Source organism: Prionailurus viverrinus, chromosome C1, assembly GCF_022837055.1.
Source record: "Prionailurus viverrinus isolate Anna chromosome C1, UM_Priviv_1.0, whole genome shotgun sequence".
NCBI classification, from domain to species: domain Eukaryota; kingdom Metazoa; phylum Chordata; class Mammalia; order Carnivora; family Felidae; genus Prionailurus; species Prionailurus viverrinus.
The window spans coordinates 27532136-27558851 of NC_062568.1; the positions used below are offsets into that span (position 1 = coordinate 27532136).

Here is a 26716-nt window from a genome sequence, read left to right on the forward strand (position 1 = left end):
AGCCCTGCATCCAGCTCTGTGCTGACAATGTGGAGCCTGTTTGGGATCCTCTCACTCTCTGCCTCTCCCTCTCTCTCAAAATAAATAAACACTTAAAAAAAAAATTTTTTTTTTTTTAAATAAAAGTGGGCCAGTCATTCACTCCAGAGTCTCTGAAGATAGAGTTCAAATATATTGTAATAATTTCAGTCAAGGTACTTTAAACTAATTACAATTAAAAAGTCAAAGTTCTTTGGGGCTCCTGGGTGGCTCAGTCGGTTAAGTGATGACTCTTAATTTCAGCTCAGTTCATGATCTCACAGTTCATGGGTTTGAGCCCCATGCTGGGCTCTATGCTGTCAGTGTGGAGCCTGGAGCCAGCTTGGGATTCTCTGTCTCTCTCTGTCTCTCTGTCCTTTCCTTGATTGCACTCACTCTCATTCTCTCTCTCTCAAAAATAAATAAATATTAAAAAAATAATTAAGTAAAATAAAAAAATGTAATGTCAAAAAACAAAGAAAAGGTGAGGAACTATTCCACATTAAAGAGGTCTGGCCACGGGGCGCCTTGGTGGCTCAGTCGGTTGAGCATCCGACTTCAGCTCAGGTCACGATCTCACGGACCGTGAGTTCGAGCCCCGCGTCGGGCTCTGGGCTGATGGCTCAGAGCCTGGAGCCTGCTTCCGATTCTGTGTCTCCCTCTCTCTCTGCCCCTCCCCCGTTCATGCTCTCTCTCTGTCTCAAAAATAAATAAATGTTAAAAAAATTTTTTTTTTTTTTAATAAAAAAAGAGGTCTGCCACTGAAAGTTAAGAAATTTGAGGGGCACCTGGGTGGCTCAGTTGGTTAAGCGTCTGACTTTGGCTCAGGTCATGATCTCACAGTTCGTGGGTTCTACCCCACATCGGGGTCTGTGCTGACAGCTCAGAGCCTGGACCCTGCTTCGGATTCTGTGTCTCCCTCTCTCTCTGCCCCTCTCCTAGCTCACACACTCTCTCTCTCTCTCTCAAAAATAAATAAACATTAAAAAAAATTTGAATATGGGCTGTGGAGAACAGTATTGTATGAATGTTCAATTACCCAAGTTTGAAAACTATGTTGTTTCTATATAAGGGAATATCCTTGTGTTTAGGAAATACAGACTGGAGTATTTAGGGGGAAAAAAGACAAAATGTCCACTTTTTTTCTCAAATGGTTTCAGTAACGGTTCGAAAGAGGTAGGTAATGAATTACAAAAGCAAATGGGGCAAAATGTAAACAACTGGTGAACCTGGGTAAAAGATATATGGGAATTCCTTACACTAGTTGCAACTAGTTTCTGTAAGTTTTAAATTATTTCTATTTTAAAGTTATAAGGAAAGAATGAAAAAGGAAGAAAAAGAAAATATCAGCATGAAAACATACTAGAAATAACAGGTCATCCTATAAATAACAGTGGAGGTCTCTTAAAAACTGCTGTCTTATATGGGGTACCTGGGTGGCTCAGTCATTGGGATACTGACCTAAGCTCAGGTCATGATCTTGCAGTTCGTGGGTTTGAGCCCCGCATCAGGCTCTGTGCTGGCAGCTCGGAGCTTGGAGCCTGCTTCGAATTCTGTGTCTCCATCTCTCTGCCCACCCTGTGCTCATGCTCTGTCTCTCTCTCTATCAAAAATAACATTAAAAGAAAAAAATTTTTTAAAAAATGTTGTCTTGTCAATATGAAAAAAAATCAGACAAAAATAACTGAGTCAAAAATTGTTTCTGGGGCGCCTGGGTGGCGCAGTCGGTTAAGCGTCCGACTTCAGCCAGGTCACGATCTCGCGGTCCGGGAGTTCGAGCCCCGCGTCGGGCTCTGGGCTGATGGCTCAGAGCCTGGAGCCTGTTTCCGATTCTGTGTCTCCCTCTCTCTCTGCCCCTCCCCCATACATGCCCTGTCTCTCTCTGTCCCAAAAATAAATAAAAAACGTTGAAAAAAAAATAAAAAAAATTGTTTCTTCATTAAAATATGAAAACATTTTAGGAATTCCTTAATCAATTTATTTTGACTGGGTATACAAACTAGTTTACTCCAGGAAGTGGAATTTAGAGTGATTTTTCTACTTTTATTTTTACACTCCTGAGTATGTGGATGTTTCATAAAAATGTGTGTGTATATATATATATACATATATATATATATGTGTATATATATATATATATATATATACATACACACACACACATAAATATAATATACACATATATTTTTCTTTTTGAGAGAGAGAAAGCAAGTGCGAGCAGGGGAGAGGGGCAGAGGGGGAGAGAGAGAGAGAGGAACCTAAACATGCTCCAAGCTCAACATGGAGCCCGATGTGGGGTTCGATCCCATGACCCTGGGATCATGACATGAGGTGAAATCAAGGGTCGGATGCTCAACCAACTGAACCAGGCGCCCTAAGAAACATACATTTTTTTTAGTCATCAGGCATAAAAATTAAACCATTTTAATGGGAAAAAGCATATTAAATAACAGGGAATCAAACCACAGTTCCTAGTGATTTTTGTTTAAAAAAAAATTTTTTTTTTTAAAATTTCCTTTTTTTCAACGTTTATCCATTTTTGGGACAGAGAGAGACAGAGCATGAACGGGGGAGGGGCAGAGAGAGAGGGAGACACAGAATCGGAAACAGGCTCCAGGCTCTGAGCCATCAGCCCAGAGCCCGACGCGGGGCTCGAACTCACGGACCGCGAGATGGTGACCTGGCTGAAGTCGGACGCCTAACCGACTGCGCCACCCAGGTGCCCCTAAAAAAATTTTTTTTAATGTTTATTTACTTTTTTTTTTTTCAATTTTTTTTTCAATTTTTTTTTTTTTTTTTTGGGGGGGACAGAGAGAGACAGAGCATGAACGGGGGAGGGGCAGAGAGAGAGGGAGGCACAGAACCGGAAACAGGCTCCAGGCTCTGAGCCATCAGTCCAGAGCCCGAAGTGGGGCTCCAACCCACGGACCGCGAGATCGTGACATGGCTGAAGTCGGACGCTCAACCGACTGCGCCACCCAGGCGCCCCTAAATGTTTATTTACTTTTGAGAGACAGAGTGTGATCGGGGAAGGGGCAGAGAGAGAGAGGGAGACACAGAATCCGAAGCAGGCTCCAGGCTCTGAGCTGTCAGCACAGAGCCTGATGGGGGCTTGAACCCATGAACCGCGAGATCATGAACTGAGCTGAAGTCGGATGCTCAACCGACTGAGCGACCCAGGTGCCCCTCTAGTGATTTTTGTTTTAAACACATTATCCCAGTTATTTAACCAAAATGTTTTTATAGATTTGAATAAAATAAGGAATAATTAATTTCTCAGAGACCCAAAATGTGGCCAATGACCTAAGTATGATTTGAATTGAATAAATTAATTTAATATTGGGATTAAACACATGAATGCTGAAATTGATAAAAATACAGAAGAAAATAAATTCCATATGTGAATCTAGAAAAAAACAGAAAATAAATAATTTTTAGACTGAATTAGTCTTTCTTCAAATCATATTCATTTCATTTTAATGCTCTACTGGCTTTAATTTCTTTCTATATGGGACATAGTCTAGTTCTATTAAAGTTTTTCTCTTTATTCTAGAATTCAGTATCATTTTGTAACATTCTTCTAAGTATTAAAAGGAAATTTCTTTAGTCACCCACTTTTTACATTTCAAAAAGTAACTGCTGAAAAAAAGTAATTTTTACATTTTTGAAAAATACAATTATCTTTGCTTGCATTGTTGATTTAGCCCCAAACGGAAATTCTATACTACAGGATGTAGTGTAGAGGCAAAGTCTACATTATTCAACTATCCAATTTGATTGAAAGAATAATTTTAAATTTGGCCCTAGACTTACTGTGCCATGATTCTTCTGAAAGTGAATGACTTCCTGGTCATCTTCAAATGTACTACCCATCACCATCTGTGTAACAGACTTCATAGCAAAACCAAGCATATGCTGGCAGAGGGGTACATGCTGCGAATCTGGGTAGGAGAGCCATTTATCTAATAATTCTTCTGAAAGCTGGAAGAGAACAGAAAACCACAATGATTTACTATTTCTTCTTGCTAGAAAAATTCAGCAAGTAGATTAATTTCACAGTGCAACTCTGTAATCAAAATAAACATTCAGGTGTTTATTTCAACTGTCAGGCAACTTTGGCTCCACCTGTAATTATATCTTCAAGGATTCAGGTTCAGATTCTGTCAAAGGGTTGATTTGCAAAACAAAACAAAACAACCACCACAATAATAAAAAGAGAAAATATAAATTACAAATTCAAGAGCTGGTAGAATCTTAAGCCTAATCTTAGTCTCTAATTAAAAATAGTAAAGGTTCATCACAGAATGCCTGTGATAAATATATGAATATGTAAAACCTTAGACATGCTCCAGTGACAGAAACCTCTCATAGTCTCTTCGTCATTCCTTCATTCAACAAATATTTATTAAATCCCTTGTGGAATAGAAACAATGGGGAGTAAATAGATCAAAAGCTTTGGAGTAGAAAAACCTTGGTGTTACTTCAGGCTCTATCTCTTAGAAGCATTGTGGTTTTGAGCAATTTGCTTAACTCTTCCAAGGTTCAGGTGTCTCAACCATTATATATGGATGACATCTACCTTGAATGGCTGCTGTGATATGGTAATTATAACCACATCATATAATGCAGGAAGAGTTTTTGTAAGGTAATATACATGAATTTAAGTTCCTTTCCCACGTGAAATTCATGAAAGTTTTGTCACAGTATTAAGGATTAAAATTAAATGTGAGAAATAGAATAAATGTTTAAAATGAAAAGATTAGCACTACGTAGGTTTATACCAACTTAAAGTAACATATCTGGAGTACTTTTTTTTTTTTGAGAAAGGGAAGGGAAGCTTTAATGATTCCATAGTATCAAGATTAACAAATATACCTTTTTTAAAGTTTACTTTGAGAAAGCACACATGTATGTGAAAGCAGGGGAGGGGCAGAGAGAGAGAGGGAGAGAATCCCAAGCAGGATCCACACGATTAGTGCAGAACCCAACTCGGGGCTCAATCCCACAAACCACGAGATCATAACCTGAGCCTAAATTAAGATCAAACTCAACTGACTGAGCCAACTGGGTGCCCCAAATATACTTTAAAAATCTCTTTGAGATGGGTGAAGATGAAGAAAACAGGAAGATAATTATTAAAACAGAGCTACATTATTAAAAAATAAATTTCAGGGGCGCCTGGGTGGCTCAGTTAAGTGTCCAACTTCAGCTCAGGTTGTGATCTCATGGTGCATTAGTTGGAACCTCACATCAGGCTCACTGCTGTCAATGCACAGCCTGCTTGGGATTCTCATTCTCCCCCCACCCCTTTGCCCCTCCCTTGCTTATGTCTTTTCTCTCTCTCAAAATAAATAAAAACTTAAAAAAATTTTTTAATTAATTTCATGTTATGGACAAAATAATCTCAGATACTTTAAAAACTTAGAATTCTACAGTTATTACTCAAGTTTACATAACTTCATACTAAAAGATGAAAAAAGGGGCGCCTGGGTGGCTCAACTGGTCAAAGGTCCAAATTCAGCTCAGGTCATGATCGTGCAGTCTGTGAGTTCGAGCCCTGCATCAGGCTCTGCACTGACAGCTCAGAGCCTGGAGCCTGCTTCAGATTCTGTGTCTCCCTCTCCTTCTCTGCCCCTCCCCTATTCACATTTGATCTCTCTTTCTCTCTCTCAAAAATAAATAAACATTTTAAAAATTAAAAAAAAAATAAAAGGTGAAAAAAGATTTTGGAAACAAACCATTAAAGTGACAATATTTCTAGGTAAAACTGGAAGAGCTAATGTAAGTTTGACTTATGGGTAATTATAGAAGTTTCAAACATGAAAACTAAATATTAGGGGTACATTATATAATGTAAGTTTGACTTATGGGTAATTATAGAAGTTTCAAACATGAAAACTAAATATTAGGGGTATTATAGATTGAGTGCCTGGGTGGCTCAGTCAGTTGAACATCTAGCTCTTGGTTTCAGCTCAGGTCATGATCTTACAGTTTCTGGGATCGAGACCCATGTCAGCCTCTGTGCTGACAGATCGGAGCCTGCTTGGGTTTCTCTCTCTCTCTCTCTCTCTCTCTCTCTCTCTCTGACCCCCCCCCGCTTGTGTGAGCTCTCTCTCACAAAATAAACATAAAAACGTTTTTTTTAAAAGTTTTGTGGAAAAAATAAAACATATTAATAGATATAAGATAAACCAGTAAGATTTCCTTTGTCTAAACATCAAAGTTTTTTTCCTTCAGAAAACATTATTTTCCTTAGTATGCATGAGATTTTGTCTCAAAACAATTCTAGTACAACTATGTAACTTGCAACCATCTCAGCTTCATGCACAGAACTGGGAAACCTAACTGTGTGTTAAGTGTTCACCCACTCAGACTACAATGCCAGACTGCACCTTTTTCATCACTCCATCTACTCCTAAATATCTAATCCTTTTTTAAGTAAGTCATCAGGCCCAATGCCATGTGACAAAACTACAACCTCATCATTTACAATCTTAGTGTTGAGGTATTTGTTTGAATTTATTCCAAGTATCATATGTCAATGCTGAGCCTTTATCTTGATTCTTACATTCATTTTAATTTTTTAATAAAATGTATTTATTTATTTTGAAGGAAAGAGAGTGAAAGCAAGTGAGCCTGAGTGTGGGAAGGGCAGAAAGGGAGAAAGAGAGAATCCCAAGGAGGCTCTGCACTGTTACTGCAGAGCCTGATGCGGGGTTCAAACTCACAAACTGCAAGATCATGACCAGAGCCAAAATAAAGAATCTGATGCTTAACCAACTGAGCCACCCAGGCACCCCGATCCTTGCATTTAAAGAATTTACAGGGCGCCTGGGTGGCTCAGTTGGTTCAGTATCGACTTCGGCTCAGGTCATGATCTAACAGCTCATGAGTTCAACCCTCGAATCCTCTCTCTGTGGTCAACACAGAGTCCGCTTCAGATCTTCTGTCCCTCTCTCTTTGTCCCTACCCTGCTTGTGCTCGCTCTCTCAAAAATAAATAAAAAACATTAAAAAGAAAAAAAAAAGCCACGAGTAGGATTCCGAACTCTTAAATCATAATAAAGTAGAATTTACTTTGGTATTAACAGTGAATTCCATTTATTTATTTTTCCATTTAATTTTGAAAATGCTTACACTCTGTTTAACCATTAAGTATGTCTTTTTTCCACTAATTTGAAATGCCACTCACTCTTTATATACTAGATTCACACATGAACTTGGGACTTTTTCTGGACATTGTCTATTTTGTTGACTACACATATGCCACTATCATAACTTCGAAAATTTATTTTATGTTTATAATGTGTCCTATTATTATTTTCTTTCAAAATGTTCCAGAAGAATGACTTCCAGAATGGTGGAGTGAGGGCCTTGTTGATATTGTTCTTCCTCTAAAACAATGCTAACACATGCACACCAATGAAACAATGAAAATCAATCATTTCAGCACGGTGGCAATTAACCAGAATCCAGTGCCCACTGAGAAGTATCTAGTCAACAAAAACTACAGAACCTCAGTAGGACAGTGGGGTCTGTGATGCTTTAAAGAAAAAAAATTTACGTTTATTCATTTTTGAGAGAGATAGAGCATGAGTGGGGGATGGGTAAAGAGAGAGACAGACACAGAATCTGAAGCAGGCTCCAGGCTCCAAGCTGCAGCACAGAGCCTGCTGTGGGGCTCGAACTCACGGAACGAGAGATCATGAGCTGAGCTAAAGTCAGACACTTAACGGACTGAGCTACCCAGCTGCCCCTGTGATGTTTTAACTTAAGGTTATTTCCATCTCCCTTCTCTCTCCAGCTCAGTAGTAGCATGGTAGCCAAAAGCCAACAGCATTGCAGACAACACAGAAACCTGACATCTTTGGAGTGTTATTAAAGTGTGATCACCACTGGTTATCAAATGGTCACTGAAAATGGGGTAGGGAATCCCAAGACTCTCTCCTTCTCCAAAAGCAAGTAATGGGCTGGCCCAAACTCAAAATCAGCTTCCAAAAAACTCTATAACACCGTCAAAAACTTACAGCAGCCAGGGGAAAACCTGGTGAAGAAAGAAGCTGCTACTTTGCGGTAAGCACTGTGGCATTTTAAACAACCTTCCTACCATCTCCAAACCCCAGACAGGCAACAGCTATGACAATAGCAGTCCACATTCCTGCTACAGAGTGCTAGGAAGCAATACAGGCATTATTCTCAAAGAACTGTAGTTGTGAGTCTCAATCTGCCTGGCAGCTCCCATCAAGGACTGGTGCAAAGGCTTTCCTTTATTTTGCACAACTCTACATTCTCAGAGTGTTCCTAGGACACATTCTTGGGTAGCTTGTGCTGAAAACATTTAAAGGCACAGGTATTGGCCACAACAGCTGGAGCAAGAAACCACATTTGAGACAAGCAAATAACAGACTAAGAAGCCTGGGAAGGAAGTGGTTAGGAGAGGAGATAAATGTGGGAATAAGATCTTTTGAAAGTTTCTGCATATACCAGATTATTAAGAAAGCCATGCACATGCCAAAGAGCAGGATATATGCTCAGAAAAGGCTGGAGAAGAGTAAACTTTCACAGCTGACAGGTCTTTTGGCTCCATACAAGTAGGAAGTGAAAGCTGAAGTGGATTTATAAAAGGCCCAGATAAATGTTAAAGGAGGGCCCAAATGCAAAGCCAGTCTACAAATACTGGAAGAGCTTTTGTTTCTGTTTTGTTTTTAAATGGCTTCATGCCCAGTGTGGCACCTGTCTTGAGGCTTGAACTAATGACCATGGGATCAAGACCTGAGCTGAGATCAAGAGTCTGATGCTATACCAACTGAGGCACCCCAGTGCCCCAAGAGTTTTTTTCTTTTTACTTTTCTTCTTTTCTTTTGTCAAGTGTTTAAGGTAAATCTGTCAACACCAGCTGACCATTAAGCTAACAGAACAGATGCTTCCAGTGGCCATACATGAGAAGAATACAGACCTTACAAAAACAGGAAAGGCACTAAATAAGCAAACAGCAACGCTGCACAACAAACAGCAAGAAGAACCTCTGAGGAAGGTAAAGAATCTGATTTTGAGGGAGGAGTTAAGATGGTGAAGTAAGGGGACCGGGATTTCCCTTGTCCCTCAAACACAGCTGTAATGAGGTCAGATCACTTCGAACACCCAGGAAATCAATTTGTGGAGTTGCACAAGGATCTCCACAGGTGGAGGGAGACAGCTTGGCAGGATCAACGTGCGTGTGTGTGTGTGTGTGTGTGTGTGTGTGTGAACTGGCAGAGATAAAACGGAGTAGGCAGGGAAGGGAGGGAACCCCTTCTGTGGAGAGACAAAAGGGAGAGAAAGTGAGAGGGTTTTGGTATCAACTTAGCACAAGAGGAAAACCTCTCCAGACCACGGACTGGGGAATGAGAAATACATAGAGTGCCAGTTTCTATTTTGCAAACAGCCTTAGGAGCTGAAACTCAGAGGTAGCAAAATGTGCGACTTTCTTTCGACTTTCTCCAGATGGAATCTGCCACCCTATGCGCATGCCTGGGTGGGTAGAGAGCCAGCCCCTGGGCTCTGTAGCGATCTCAGGGGCACACTGGGAGAGAACAGTCCCCTTCCTCAAGTACTGTGGGAAGAGGGTTTATTGCCTCCCCAAGGACAAAAGAGGCCTTTTATCAGCTGACTGAGGGGTGCTACACCAGAACATGGTCTGAGTGGTACAGGGCCCTTTAAGACATCGGGTTTTGAATCCCAGGCTGAGCACCTAGAAGACACGGGATTACTGTGGAGCAGGGCAAACTGAACCCGTGCTATTCTTTGAGGGCTGCTTGAACAGTGTGGTTTGAGACATCCAGTCCAGGGAAGAGAGACTGGGGTGTCTCCATTCTTCTCCCCAATACCAATACAGTGGGACTTTGGAGAGCATCACAGCAACCCCCAATGGAGGCAGGACCTACTTACACCAAACCCCACCCCTCCATGCCTGGCAACAGCTTATCCACTAGAGGATGACTAACTGACCCAAGGCAGCAGGCATCTCCTCCAGACAAGCACAACCACCGGTTCCCCCACCACCCTTTTCCGTTTTTTTTTAAGGGTTACTTCAATTAACAAATCAAAGTGCACTTGGTTGAAGGTCCAAACACTCGACTACTACAAGCAAGGAGGAGCTTTGCAGAGGACTGACCAGTGCCATAGAGCAGCCAAAACACAACAGAGTGCACGCAACACATTCCAGAAACATTTCTGAAGTGCCAGGCCCTGGACAGTGTATGACCCCTTTTTAATATAGTGGTACTTGCAGGTGCAGAACACATAACAAGCTATGAAAACACATAAAAGACAGAAACCTAACCAAAATGACGAAATGGAAGAACTCTCCTTAAAAGAAAAAAATTCAGGAAGAAATGGCAGCCAGAGAATTGCTCAAAACAAATATAAACAATATTTCTGAACAAGAATTTAGAATAACAGTCATAAGACTAATAGGTGGGCTTGAGAAAAGCATAGAAGACAGCAGAGAAATTATATCTGCAGAGGTTAAAGATCTACGAACTAGTCACAATGAATTAAGAAATGCTACAAATGAGATGCAAAATAAACTAGATACAGTGACAGCAAGTAAAGAAGAAGCAGAGCAGAAAACAGGTGAAACAAAAGACAAAATTATGGAAAATGATGAAGCTGAAAAAAGAGGGAAAGGAAATTACTAGATCACAAGGGGAGAATTAGAGAGCAAAGTGATTCTATGAAATGAAACAGTGTCTGTATCATAGGAGTTCTGGAAGACGAAGGGCAAGAGAAAGGGGCAGAAGGTTTATTTGAACAAATTATACCTGAGAACTTCCCTAATCTGCGGAAGGAAACAGGCATCCAAGTCCATGAGGCACACTGAACTCCCTTCAAAATCAACAAAACAAAAACAACACATCAACACCACGACATATTATAGTGAAACTGGCAAAACACAAAGATAAAGAGAGGATTCTGAAAGTAGCTAGGGAAAAATGGTCCTTAACTTACAGGGGTAGACACATAAGGATGGTAGCAGAACTGTCCACTGAAACTTGGCAGACCAGAAGGGGGTGGCAGGAAATATCCAATGTGATGAATAGGAAAACCATGCAGCTAAGAATCCTTTATCCAGGAAGGCGGTCACTCAGAATAGGAGAGAGAAAGGCTTTCCCAAACAAACAAAAACTAAAGGAGTTCATGACCACTAAACCAGCCCTGCAGGTGATCTGAAGAGGGATTCTGTGAGTGGAAAGCAGCAAAGACTACAAAGGACCAGAGACATCACCACAAACATGAAACCTACAGATAACACAATAGCACTAAATCCATAACTTTCAATGATCACTCTGAATGTAAATGGACTAAATGACCCAATCAAAAGTCAAAGAGTATCAGAATGGATAAAAAACAAGATCCATCTATATGCTGCCTACAAGAGACTCATTTTACACCTGAGGACACCACAGATTGAAAGTGAGGGGATGGATGGGACACCTGGGTGGCTCAGTTGGTTAAGTGTCAGATTTCAGCTCAGGTCATGATCTCATGGTTCATGGGTTCAAGCCCTGCATTGGGCTCTGTGCTGACAGCACAGAGTCTGGAGTTCTGTGTCTCCTTCTCTCTCTCCCCCTCTACCACTCATGCTCTGTCTCTCAGAAATAAACATTAAAAAAAAAAAAAGAAGAAGAAGAAGGAAAGAAAGTGAGGGGATGGAGAACTGTCTATCATGCTACTGGACGTCAAAAGAAAGCCAGAGTAGCCATACTTATATCAGACAAACTACATTTTAAAACAAAGACTATAACAAGACATGAAGAATGGCATTATTACATATATATATACATATATATATATATATGTATATATATATGTGTGTGTGTGTGTGTGTGTATAAAATTATACATACAATTAATTGGTCTATCCATCAAGAAGAGTTAACAATTGTAAATGTTTATGCCCCCAATGTGGAGGCACCCAAATATATATATCAATTAGTCACAAACATAAACAAATGTATAGATAATAATACTGTGATTGTAGGGGACTTTAATGCTCCACTTATAGCAATGGACATATCATCTAGGTAGAAAATCAATAAGGAAACAATAGCTTTGAATTACACACTGGACCAGAAGGACTTAACAGGTATATTCAGAACTTCTCATCCTAAAGCAGCAACATACACATTCTTCTTGAGTGCACATGGAACATTTTCCAAAAGAGATCACGTACTAGGTCACAAAACAGCCCTCAACAACTATAAAAGGATTGAGATCATACCATGCATATTTTTCATATCACAACACTATCAAACTTGAAATCAACCACAATAAAAAATTCAGAAAGCCCCCATATACAGGGAGGTTGAAGACTATCCTATTAAAGAATGAATGGGTCAACCAGGAAATTAAAGAAGAACTTAAAAATATATGGAAGCAAATGAAAATGAAAACACAACAGTCCAAATCTTTTGGAATGGAGCAAAGGCAGTCCTAAGAGGAAAATACATTACAATTCAGGCCTATCTCAAGAAGCAAGAAAGATCCCAAATACACAGCTTAACCTTACATCTAAAGGAGCTAGAAAAGGCAGCAGCAAAGAAAGCTCAAAGCCAACAGAAGAAGAGAAACAGTAATGATTACAGCAGAAATAAACAATATAGAATCCAAAAAAAAAAAAAAAAAAAAACCCAGTACAACAGATCAATGAATCTAAGAGTCAGTGTTTTGAAAAAATAAACAAAATTGATAAACCCCTAGCCAAACTTCTCAAAAATAAAAGAGAGGACCCAAATAAATAAAATCACAAATGAAAGAGAGGAGAGATCACAACCAACACCACAGAAATACAGTTATTAGATAATATTATGAAAAATTATATGCCAACAAACTAGACAATCTAAAAGAAAGACAATTTCCTAGATACTCACATACTACCAAAACTCAAACAGGAAAAAATAGAAAATTTGAACAGACCCATAACCAGTGAAGAAATTGAATTGGTTATCAAAAACCTCCCAACAAATCAGAGTCCTGGGTCAGATGGCTTCCCAGGGGAATTCTACCAGGCATTTAAAGCACAGTCAATACCTATTCTTTTCAAACTGTTCCAAAAAATATAAAAAGAAGGAAAGCTTCCAGACTCATTCTATGAAGCCAGCATTACCCTGATTCCAAAAGCAGACACAGATCCCACTAAAAAGGAGAATTAAAGGCCAATATCCCTGATGACATGGATGCAGAAATTCTCAACAAGATACTAGCACATCGAATTCAACAGTACATTAAAAGAATTATTTACCATGATTAAGTGGGATTCATTCCTGGACTGCAGGGCTGGTTGAATATTCACATATCAATCAACATTATACATCACATTAACAGAAGAAAGGATACGAACCATGTGATCCTGTCAATGGATACAGAAAAAGCATTTGACAAAATACAGCATCCTTTCTTAACGAAAACCCTTAATATGGCCTTTTGTAGCAACGTGGATGGAACTGGAGAGTGTTATGCTAAGTGAAATAAGTCATACGGAGAAAGACAGATACCATATGTTTTCACTCTTACGTGGATCCTGAGAAACTTAACAGAAGACCATGGGGGAGGGGAAGGGGAAAAACAAAACAAAGTTACAGAGAGGGAGGAGGCAAACCATAAGAGACTCTTAAAAACTGAAAATAAACTGAGGGTTGATGGGGGTGAGAGGGAGGGGAAAGTGGGTGATGGGCATTGAGAAGGGCACCTGTTGGGATGAGCACTGGGTGTTGTATGGAAACCAATTTGACAATAAATTTCATATTAAAAAAAAAACCCTCAAGGAAGTCAGGATATAAGGAACATACCTTCACATCATAAAAGCCATATATGAAAGACCCACACCTAATATCATTCTCAATGGGGAAAAACTGAGAGCTTTCCCCCTGAGATCAGGAACACAACAGGGATGCCTACTCTCACCCCTGTTGTTTAACATAGTGTTTGAAGTCCTAGCCTCAGCAATCAGACAACAAAACAAAATAAAAGACATCCAAATTGACAAAGAAGTCAAACCTTTACTCTTTGTAGATGACATGATATTCTACATAGAAAACCCAAAAGACTCCACCCAAAGCCTGCTAGAACTGATACATGAATTCAGCAAAGTCGCAGGGTACAAAATCAATGTGCAGAAATTGGTTGCATTTCTATACACCAATAATGAAGCAACAGAAAGAGAAATCAAGAAATTGATCCCATTTACAATTGCACCAAGAACCATAAAATACCTAGGAATAAACCTAACCAAAGATGTAAAAGATCTGTATGCTGAAAACTATAGAAAACTTATGAAGGAAACTGTAGAAGACAAAAAGAAATAGAAAAACATTCCGTGTTCATGGATTGGAAGAATAAATATTGTTAAAATGTCAATACTACCCAAAGCTATCTACACAGTCAATGCAATCCCAATCAAAATTGCACTGGCATTCTTCTCAAAGCTAGAACAAACAATCCTAAAATTTGTATGGAACCACAAAAGACCCCAGATAGCCAAAGTAATGTTGAAAAAGAAAACCAAAATGGGAGGCATCACAATCCGACTTTAGCCTCTACTACAAAGCTGTAATCATCAAGACAGTATGGTATTGGCACAAAAACAGACACATAAACCAATGGAATAGAATAGAGAACACAGAATTGGACCCACAAATGTATGGCCAACTAACGTCTGACAGAGCAGGAAAGAGTATCCAATGGAAAAAAGACAGCCTCTTTAGCAAATGGTGCTGGGAGAATAGGACAGCGACATGCAGAAGAATGAAACTGGACAACTTTCTTACACCATACACAAAAACAAATTCAAAATGGATGAAAGACCTAAATGTTAGACAGGAAATCATCAAAATCTTAAAGGAGAAAAGAGGCAGCAACTTCTTTGACCTCAGCTACAGCCACATCTTACTTGACATGTCTCCGAAGGCAAGGGAAACAAAAGCAAAAATGAACCACTGGGACCTCATGAAGATAAAAAGCTTCTGCACAGCAAGGGAAAAGACAAAACTAAAAGGCAACTGATGGAATGGGAGAAGATATTTGCAAATCACATATCAGATAAAGGGTTAGTATCAGAAATCTATAAAGAACTACCAAACTCAACACCCAAAAAAACAAATAATCCAATGAAGAAATGGGCAGAAGACATGAATAGACACTTTACCAAAGAAGACATCCAGATGGCCAAGAGACATATGAAAAGATGCTTAACATCACTCATCATCAGGAAATATAAATCAAAACCACAATGAAATACCACCTCACACCGCTCTGAGTGGCTAAAATTCACAACTCAGGAAACTACAGACGTGGGAGAGGATGTGGAGAAAGGGAAACCCTCTTGCACTGTTGATGGCAATGGACACTGGTGCAGCCACTCTGGAAAAGAATGTAGAGGTTCCTCAAAAAATTAAAAATAGAATTATCCTATGACCCAGCAATTGCACTACCAAGTATTTATCCAAAGGATACAGGAGTGGTGATTTGAAGGGGCACGGGCACCCCAATGTTTATAGCAGCACTATCAACAATAGCCAAATTATGGAAAGAGCCCCAAAGTCCATCAACTGATGAATGGATGAAGAAGATATATACACAATGAAATATTACTCAGTGATAAAGAAGAATGAAATCTTGCCATTTGCAACAACATGAATGGAACTGGAGAGTATTACGCTAAGCAAAATAGTCACAGAAAGAAAGATATCATATGATTTCCCTCATATGTGGAATTTGAGAAACTTAACAGATGATCATAGGGGAATGGAAGAAAAAGATAAAAACAGAGACGGAGGCAAACTGTAAGAGACTCTCAAATACAGAGAACAAACTGAGGGTTGATGGGGATGGGGAAAATGTGTGATGGGCATTAAGAAGGGCACTTGTTGGGATGAACATTGGGTGTTAAATATAAGTGATGAATCTCCCATAGCCAAGACTACGCTGTGTATTAACTAACCTGAGAATAAATTTAAAAAAAAAGAAAAAAAAAGAATCTGATTTCAAAAGTTCCCATTCACATCTGTGCCCCTTAAAACAGAGTCTGGGTCTCAGTCCTGGGGGCATGGGCCCTCTGTCTCAGCCCTAGAATTGGTGACTGCTTCCTATACCTGCTATCCTATATTCTTTAGAGTTCCATTTACTTCTGACTAGCCAACCTCTCATTACTGCAGTCCCATTATAGCTAATAATTCTTTATATTAAACTTTTCCTATTTAAATAATTGTGTGCTTTCTCTCTCCTGACTGGACCCACAATAATAAAGATCTTTAGGGGAGACTTAGTGGCTCAGTCAGGTAAGCTGATTCTTGATTTCGGCTTCGGTCATTGTCTCATGGTTCTTGAGTTTGAGCCCCACGTAGTGCTCTGCTCTAGCATTGTGAAGCCTGCTTGGGATTCTCTCCCTCTCTCTCTCTGCTCTTCCCTACTCACACTGTCTCTTTCTCCCTCAAGAAATAAATAAATAAAAATCTTAAAAAGAAAAAAAAAAATAAAGACCATTAGAAACACTAATCAAGAATTGAATTGCATAGGACAAAATATGGGGTTCACGAGTTCAAGCCTCATGTCGGGCTCTGTGCTGACAGCTCAGGGCCTGAAGCCTGCTTCAGATTCTGTGTCTCCCTTTCTCTCTCTGTCCCTCCCCCACTCAAGCTCTGTCTCTGTTTCAAAAATAAATAAACATTTAAAAAAAATTTTTTTTAAAAAGAAACAAGAGAGGGAAGGTACTACAGAGCCTAAGGACATTAAAAATATAACAGAATGTTTGGCAAGAAAACAAGAAAAGAAAGAAAAGGTAGTAGAAATGGAAAAGAAAACTGTCCATTGATCTCAAATACCAGGATAAACCATTAGTGTTAATAAGGAAATCTGGCAAGGTTAATGACTACAAGGTCAATATGCAAAAAAATCAGTTGTATGTATCAGCAAAAAAAGAAATTTAAAAACAGTACCATTTACAACAGCATCAAAGCCCCACTAAATATCTAGAAGTAACTTTAATAAAAGACATGACCTTTACACTGAAAAGTAAAAAAATATATATATTGAGAAAAACTAAAGACCAAAATAAGTGGAAGTGTACTCTTCCATGTTCATGGAGTAGAAGATTCCATAACACGTAAAGATAACTTTACATAAATCAAGTGACCTATACAATCACCTGGTTTATGATAAAGGTAACATTACAGTATAATAAAGAAAGGATGATCTTTTCAATAGGTTATGCTGGACCAACTGGATAACTGCCTAGAAAAATATGAATGTTAACTCCCTTCCTCAGTATTTACACAATAAACACCAAATGTATTACGGATCTAAGTATAAAAATTAAACAGTAAAAGCCTCAAAACAAAACTCAGACGAATATCTTCATAACATTAGGATAAACATGTTAACTAACCAAAATTTAAATAAAAACTTGAAATTAAAAAAAAATTTCTTACATAGGACACAAAATGCAGTAACAAAAAAGGTAAAATAATAATAAGTTGACTACACTAACATTAGTATCTGTTCATCAAAAGACAAAGTTAAGAGCATATAAAACCAAGCCACAGAGGAAGATAATTAATATTTCAATAAAGTTCTTAAATTTGGAAATTTTTAAGACCTCTTAAAAATTAAAAATAGAGAAGACCCCAAAGAAAAATGGTGAAAAGATTTTAAGTAACACTACCTCAAAGTTAACAAATGAAAAAAATGTTCAATATTATTAGCTATCAGGAAAATACAAATTAAAATCACAATGAGAAACCTCTATACATCTACCAATACCAAGGAACAGTGAGGATGCAGAAAAAGGAGAATGCTCATACTCTGCCATGAGACTGTAAGTGGTAAAACTACTCTGGAAAATTATTTGGAAGCATCTTCTAATGTATGAATTCACTTAATCCTTAATACTATGAGACAAGTAACCGTTATTACCCTCATTTTATAAATGAGGAAATGTATCAGACAAAAAAGTAACATGCCCAAGGCTACACAACAAAAATCAAAGAATTCGTATTCCAACCCAGGTAGTGTGATGAAGAGTCCAAGCTGTCAACCATTATGCTTCTCTTTATATAAGTAAAAAAGGTAAGAACATATACTCTTAGACTAACCAATTATGTTCTTGTTGGGAAACTAAAATCAGAAGACAATTGGAACTTCAAAAGTAGAAGGTGTTTTGAGATTAAGGGTCAGGATATAGGCCAAGAGTAGACTTAAGAGTAAGAGAAATAGAAAGTGGTAAAAAGTTTGCTGTCAGAAACTCAGTTTGAGACTGGTTCCAACATTTAACAAAAGGAATGCATTTACGTAGCATCACTATATTATTTAAAGACCCAGTACTTGATAACCATTAGACATAAACCTTCTTGAGGGTAGCTTTTTATACTGGTAATCAATCCTAGTACCTAGCAGTGTCTGGCAAATCTTAGATGCTCAATAAATTTTTAGTGAATATAACCAACTCTCTTTTTCAAAATGACTGTCCTGTATGTACTACAAAGAGTAAGTTATGTTTCTGACAAGACTAAGAGAACTCTCTCAGAAGTTAATAGATACTTCTTTAAATATTCAAGTCTGTCTTACTAGTAATATATGTCCCAACTATATGTAAATGTAACTAAATGTAAAGTGGTTGATCATCAGATCTTTCATTTCATAAAATTTGGCTTTTTACAAAGAACAGTTTTTTTTTAATTTTTCAAAAGACAAAAAACAAAAAACAACTCTGATGAAAAATACTGAACAACACAGTAACCAGCAAGGAACATAATTCTTCCCAAATCAACTCCTGCATATTAGCAGTTTCCAGAAAAATAAAGGAAACCAAATATACAGTCCTAAAAAGTCCATAAATAAAAGGCTTTGTTCTTAGAATAAACTCAGTTTTGGTTTTAATTATTCAATGAATTATTAAGCTTTGTTCCTAATGAAAATTCAAATATTCAGACTATCTCTGATAGATGAGTTCAGTTTTCCTGAATTGTATAAGTCAATGAAAAGAAAGTAAAATAATATAAATGAAAATATAGAAATTAACTTAAATCACCCTAAATTTAACCCAGATGGAGATAACTACTTACAACATTTTTGTACCTAGCTTTTCATATGTTTTTCTATGGGATGAGTATCCATCTATAAATGTGCATACATGTGTGTATATAGATATACTTTGGAAAATGTACTAATACTATACAAACTGTTTTGTATGCTGGTTTTTTCACCTACCATTATGTTATGGGTTGAATTGTATCCCCCCCAAAAAATCTTACAGTCCTAACCCACGTACCTGTGGATGAGACCTTTTTTGGCAAGAGGCTCTTTACAGATGTGCAAGATGATGAGCACATTAGGGTGGATCTTGATACAATATGACTGCGTCCTTATAAAAAAAGGATACACACATGGAGACCTCCTTATAAACATGAAGGCAGAGAATGGAGTGATACATCTTACCAGACAAAGAACACCAAAGACTGCCAGCAAAACCAGAAACCAGGAAGAAACACAAGACAGACTCTCCCTCACAGTCCTCAGAAGGAGTCAACCCTGCTGACACCTTGATCTTGGATTTCTAGCCTCCAGAGCTGTGAGACAATATATTTCTGTTTTTTAAGCCATCAAGTTTGTGATACTTTGTTATGCCAGCCCAAACAAACAACATGTTAAAATAATCCCCATATATTAATAAATAAACGTCTGCCGTCTTTTTAATGTCTTTGTTCTGATCCATTGTAAGGATTCACTATCATTTAAACAATCCTCTACTATTGGACATTTAAGTATTTCCAATTTCTGCTATAATAAACAATGCTTCAGTAATCATCTTTGTACATACATCTATTTCCATTTGGCTTCCCTTACATATGAAATTTCTGAGTTAAATAGTAATCATTTTTTAAGCTTTTGATATATATAGCCATGCTGCCTTGCAGAAGCACTTATCAATTTATATTGTTATCAGCATTATCAAAGTACCCATTTCCCACACCTCTGATACAAGTAGGTGTTGTCATTAAAAAAAAAGACCCTGTCAGCCTAACAGGTAAAAAATATCTCAACATGGCTTTAATTGGCTTATTTTGCTAATTACTGGTAGGGTTTAGACAAGCTTCAAATATTTAGAGGCCATTTAACATGTTTTATTCAATGTATTCCATGTTCACATCTTTAGCCATTTTTCTTTTGGAGCTTATATTTCTTTAAATTTATTTTAATGTTTATTTATTTTTGAGAGAGAGAGAGAAAGTGAGGGAAAGTGCCCCTGGAGCTTATATTTCTAATAATGTATAAAAGATTTTATATGTAGTTGGTTTTTAAATGAAATCCGAGGGGGCACCTGGGTGGCTCAGCCAGTTGAATGTTTGACTTTGGCTCAGGTCATGATCTCGCAGTTTGTGGGCTTGAGCCCCACGTCTGGCTCTGTGCTGACAGGTTGAGACCCTGGTGCCAGCTTCAGATTCTGCGTTGCCTTCTCTCTCTCTGCCTCTCCCCCATTCGTGCTGTGTCTCTATCTCAAAAATAAACATTAAAAAAAAAAAAGGGAATCCTGGGATCTTTCATTTAAATTAAATCCAGGGGGGGACTCCTGTGTGGCTCAGTCAGTTGAGCATTGGCTCAAGTCATGATATCATGGTTCATGGGATCAAGCCCCACATCAGGCTCTGCACCAACAGCATGGAGCCTGCTTGGGATTCTGTCTCTCCCACTCTCTGTCTCCCTCATTTGTACTCTCTCTCTCACTCAAAATAAATAAATAATCTTTAAAAAAAGAAAGTCTTTAGGTAATTATTGTGAAATTATTAGAATTTCAGAGAAGCAAATGATTTTCAATTCCACCTTGCATTAGGTTATTATTGTGACTGCAAACTTAAAAAAGATTTTTTTAAAAAGGGAAAAAAAAAAAACCTAGCCAAGCAAAACTACATCCCAGGGTAGCAGAACAAGCCAGAGAAGAAATGTGCCAGACTGGAATGATATCCTGATCCTACTATTTACGAGCTATATGACCTTGGACTGGTTAATTTAACTGCTCTATGGTTCCTCATCTGTAAAAAGGGGTAAATAACAACACCTTTATAAAATTGTTGTGAGGCTTAAATGAGTTCATACAATCCACTGGACCAACAAACTCAACAATTTTCACTATTAACTATTACTAAGCTGTCAATTAAGAAGATTCTGGATAATAGTCCTAAATTACAAATCCAGAAATAGTTATTAAATCAGAATTTTTCCCACAGGTGACAGGAGAATATGGGGTTTCAGCACAGAGAATAGAGAAGTTACACTCACAGAATTAAAGTGGAGGTTTACACACAGCCTTGGAGCAAAGATGGTCAGGACAGGAAGGAACCAGAAGTCAAAGGATGAGGTTTGAAAGGATTAGAGAAGAATCCGAACAAAGAACTCAGATCTGGGCAAAAAAACAAAAACAAAAAAAGGCAAAAAGATTATTATGTGAATATAAAGTAACATTTATTTTCGGGGGGAATAACTCTGGTAACAGCACTCTTCCCTCAAAGAAAAAATATTGGTAAGGAAAAGGAAGATGTTCTGACAGCAACACTCTCTAGTCATATTCTTCCTGATTAAACATTTAACTAGTATTTCTGAAGACTAAGTAACTTGCTTGTACTACGGGATTGACAATATAAACTCAAAATATATTTCTCACATTTGGGCCCAGTCTATGAACCAAAACTTAAAACTATGATGGCAAGAAACATGAAAATTTGGAAATAATTTTTCATCTTGATTTGCCTTTAATCAGGTAGGAGGAGAAAAATCTGGAATACAGAACAAAAGCAAAGAAGAAAGTTTGGGAAATAGAGCCTATGATAATAGATTAAAAAGTTAGAATTACTTAGTTTGAAGCACAGAAGAAAGAATAATTAAGGCTTACAATAAATATTACTTTAAAAAAAAAGGTATTTCTGTCACCACTGAAAGCAAAGCAAGGAGAAATGGGCAAAACTCCCTGGAGCTATACAATTAAATACGAAAAGATGTTGGTTACTGGCAAATGTTAGGTATTTAAACAGAACAGAAAAGAAGATTCTGACTTGTGAATGTTCAGAGAAAGGCAACCTAACTGCTTCCAGGGAGGACAATGAGGGATGACAAAACAGGCATGACAACCCAAGTGGGAAGCCTAATAGGCCTTGAGAACTTGATGTGAACAAAGCTAATAAGGTTTGTTTGACACACCAAACAGGAATGATAACAATGAGAGGGTGGAGATTTGGTATATAAGTCTCTTGATGGGCCAGTAGAAATAGGAACTGGAAGGAGAGAGACTAATCAACATCCAGCCATGGATAAAGGCCTTGTTTCGTCTGTTTTTAGGAGGAAAACTGTGCAGAGGAGTCAATGTATTAATGCTTCCAGTAAACTCAGCAAGCCAGCCTCAAGTTTTTTTTTTTTTTTCAGCCTCAAGTCTTGAATAGAAAGTATTAGTTTCAAACAAAACTCTGATAAGGAAAAAATGGCATTAAGTACTTATTAAATGTTATTTTTAAAAAGTAGTTAAGAGTCAATTATGCATCCTCTTAACGGCTTTCAGGTATTCTATAACTCAAAAAAGTTACAGAAGGGCTTATAATGTGCATTTAAGAACATTTTTAGAAGGAATGACAAAGTAATAGAAGATGAGAAGGTAAAGAAAATAAAACTGACCCATGTGGGGGCACCTGGATGGCTCAGTCAGTTAAGCATCTGACTCTTGATTTTAGCTCAGGTCATGATCTCATGGTGGTGGTGAGATGGAGCCGTGCATCTCTCTTAAGATTCTCTCTCTCCCTCTGTCCCCCATCCCTCAGAAAAGAAAGAAAGAAAATCTACTTTTCAAACAAACAAACAAAAAAAGAGAGCTATTTCTTGAGTAGTAGTTACTGTGTCCTAAGACCTGTAGTTGGGAATTTTATTTTATTTATTTTTTTTTTTTTTAAATTTTTTTTTTCAACGTTTATTTATTTTTGGGACAGAGAGAGACAGAGCATGAACGGGGGAGGGGCAGAGAGAGAGGGAGACACAGAATCGGAAACAGGCTCCAGGCTCCGAGCCATCAGCCCAGAGCCCGACGCGGGGCTCGAACTCCCGGACCGCGAGATCGTGACCTGGCTGAAGTCGGACGCTTAACCGACTGCGCCACCCAGGCGCCCCGGGAATTTTAAATCATTATTTCACATCATCCTCACAGGAAATTTGTAATGTAGATGTTATTAAGATAAGGAAATGAAAGCTCAGAAAGGCCAAGTAACATACAAACCATCATGCAGATACTAAATGGTAGAAGCAAAATTCAAAGCTTCTTGCCCAAGCTTAATCTTCACACTGTAAGATAATCCTATTTCCAAGGAGCTACATCAAACATACAACAAAATAAATAACTACATTTTGAAGCACAAAGATAAGAAAAAAGGAGATGGAAAACACAATCTAAGAAGGGAGAAAGATAAGAAAATCAATTTAATTTTGTCATGTCAGGTTGTTACTGTAGTTTAAAGAAGGTGCATGAAGAAGGGTACATAACTAAACTGGATACTAGAGTAGAGTTGGCCAGGGAACATGAGAAACCTATTTCTTAAATCTTTTTTTTTTTCTTTTTTAATTTTTATTTATTTTTGAGACAGAGAGAGACAGAGCACGAACGGGGGAGGGGCAGAGAGAGAGGGAGGCACAGAATCAGAAGCAGGCTCCCTGCTCTGAGCCATCAGCCCAGAGCTGGACGTGGGGCTCGAACTCGCCGACTGCGAGATCATGACCTTAGGTGAAGTCGGACGCTTAACCGACTGAGCCACCCAGGCGCCCTGAGAAACCTATTTCTTAAGAGAGAAGATGGGGCACCTGGGTGGCTAAGTCAGTTAAGCATCCGACTTCAGCTCAGGTCATGATCTCAGGGTTAGCGCATTGAGCCCTGCATTGGGCTCTGTGCTGACAGCTCAGAGCCTGAAGCCTGCTTTGGATTTGTGTCTACCTCTTTCTATCTGCCCTCCCCCACTTGCACTCTGTCTCCCTCTCAAAAATAAACATTAAAAAAATACATATTTTTTTAAATAGAGAGATGAGTTTGACTCATAGAGAAAACAAAGGAGACAATGACTAAAGAACTTTAAACTGGTCAGGTTTTGTTTGTTTGGTTTTTTTTTGCTAATTTTTTTAAAAGTCTGGACACTTAACCAACTGAGCCACCCAGGTGCCCCAACCTTGTTAGTTTTAATGAATGTTTACTAAGAGTCTATTCTACACCAAGAGCCAAGTATATAGACATAATTAATACAGAATAGTCCTTCCCTGCATAGAGCATACAGTTTAGGACACAGACATTCAAAGAATTACACAAAATGTAATTAACAAAATGGAAAGTGTTGTGAAGGAAAAGTACAGACTGTTATGACAGCATCTAAAAGGGGACAGTGGAATAATTAGAGATGGTTTCCCTGAGGAGTGACATTCAAACTAAGAGCTAAAAGATGAACTTGCATTTACTAGGTATGTGAGTAGTTAGAGGAGACAATCTAAGCAATGAGAACAGCATATACAGAGGCCTTGAGACAGGAGAGAACAAGGTATAAAACTAAAAGAAAACCAATGTGGCTAGAGTATAAGCACAAATAAGAATGAGAAATGAGGATGGAAAAGTAGGCAAGCTAAATCACAAATGGCCTTTAAAACTTACATTAAATATTCTGGAATTTGTCCCAAGAGCAAAGGGAAGCCAGTGGAGGTTTCTGATTAAGGAAATAATAAAATAAGAATTGCAGGGGCGCCTGGGTGGCTCAGTTGGCTAAGTGTCCGACTTTGGCTCAGGTCATGATCTCATGGTTCACAAGCTCGAGCCTTGCGTTGGGCTCTGTGCTGCCAGCTCAGAGCCTGGAGCCTGCTTCAGATTCTGTGTCTCCCTCTCTCTCTGCCCCTCCCTCACTCACGCTCTGTGTCTCTCTTTCTCTCTCAAAAATAAATAAAAACAGGGGTGCCTGAGTGGCTCAGTTGGTTGGGCACTGGACTTAGGTTCGGGCCATAATCTCACGGTCCGTGGGTTCAAGCCCCACATCAGGCTCTGTGCTGACAGCTCGGAGCCTGGAGGCTGCTTCGGATTCTGTGTCTCCCCCTCTCTCTGCCTGTCCCCTGCTTGCACTATGTCTCTCTCTGTCAAAAATAAATAAACGTTAAAAAAAATTAAAAATAAATAAATACATTTTTAAAAAATTAAACTAAGAATTGCATTTTGAAAATACCTATTCTCACAGGTTTTGAATCTCAAGTCCACAGACACAAAAGGGTCTCTACCTAGAATCCAGGAGTTCATGAAATTGAATGAAGGAGAAAAATCTTTATTTTTTACTCACCCCTGATTGAAATTTAGCATTTCTTTTAATTGTGAATATAGGTCCTTTGACTCTGTCATCGATACAAATTTCAAATATGTACACATCATATGATGCTTATTACAAAACTCTCAAAATAATGGTTTTGTCCCTCATAATGCCATTACTTTAATATTATGGAAGTTTTGGGGCACCAGGGTGGTTCAGTTGGTTAAGCATCCAACTCTTGATCTCAGCTCAGGTCTTGATCTCAAGGTATAACCCCTGTATTGGGCTCCATGCCCCAATCCATCAGTTAGTTAATTTATGAAAGTTTTGTACCCTATGATCCAGCAATCACACTATTAGGTATTTAAAGAATACAAAAGTACTAATTCAAAAGGATACATGCACTTCGATGTTTAAAGTAGCATTATTTTTTGTTTTTAAAATTTTTTTAACGTTTATTATTTATTTTTGAGAGAGAGGGAGACAGGAGCGCAAGTGGGGAAGGGACAGAAAGAGAGGGAGACACAGAATCCAAAGCAGGCTCAAGGCTCTGAGCTGTCAGCACAGAGCCTGACACAGGGCTCAAACCGTGAGATCACGACCCGAGCCAAAGTCGGATGCTTAACTGACTAATCTACCCAGGCGGCCCTAAAGCAGCATTATTTACAATAGCCAAATTATGGAAATAGCTCATGTCCATCCATTGATAAATGAATAAAGAAGATGTGGTGTATATGTATACAACGGAATATTAATCACCTATAAAAAGAACGAAATCTTTTGCATTGTTGTTGCCATTTGCAACAACATGGGTAGAGTGAGAGAGTATTATGATAAATAAGTCCGTCAGAAAAGACAGTATTTTCCATCAGAAAATGCCATATGATTTCACTCATATGTGGAATTTAAACACAAAACAAAGAAGCAAAGGGAGGGAAAAAAATGAGAGAGAGAGAGAGAGAGAGAGAGGCAAAACAAGAAACAGATTCAACTGTACAGAACAAACTGATGGTTACCAGAAGGGAGATAGGTGATGGGAATTAAGGAGTGCACTTGTGATGACTACCAGGTGATTTATGGAATTGCTGAATCATTATATTATACACCTGAAACTAATATAACACTAATGTTAACTGAAATTTAAATAAAAACTTAAAAAAAAATAAAAAATTAAAATAGAATCCATTAAATGTAAAAACTTAATTAAAATTACGGAAGTTTTAGAAACATTGCTAGATCTTGTTATTTAATGAATTAATAATGATGTATAGAGGCACCTGGGTGGTTCAGTCGGTTGAGCATCCGATTTCGGCTCAGGTCATGCTCTCACATGAGAGTTTGAGCCCCGCATCAGGCTCACTGCTCTCAG

General features: G+C 38.3%; 1 protein-coding gene across 4 annotated transcripts in view; it reads right to left on the reverse strand.

The window, feature by feature from the left end:
* The window catches only part of LOC125171931 (cytochrome P450 20A1), a 79285-nt gene that overhangs the window by 37270 nt on the left and 15299 nt on the right, over window positions 1–26716 (reverse strand). For 2 of the 4 annotated variants that reach the window (XM_047869199.1, XM_047869200.1), the window contains exon 5: window positions 3832–3999. In XM_047869199.1, the coding sequence (XP_047725155.1) occupies window positions 3832–3999 (168 nt within the window). Of the gene's footprint in view, window positions 1–1479; window positions 1515–3831; window positions 4000–19319; window positions 19410–26716 lie in introns of those variants that run through there. The other 2 variants (XM_047869201.1, XM_047869202.1) reach the window with 2 other exon arrangements.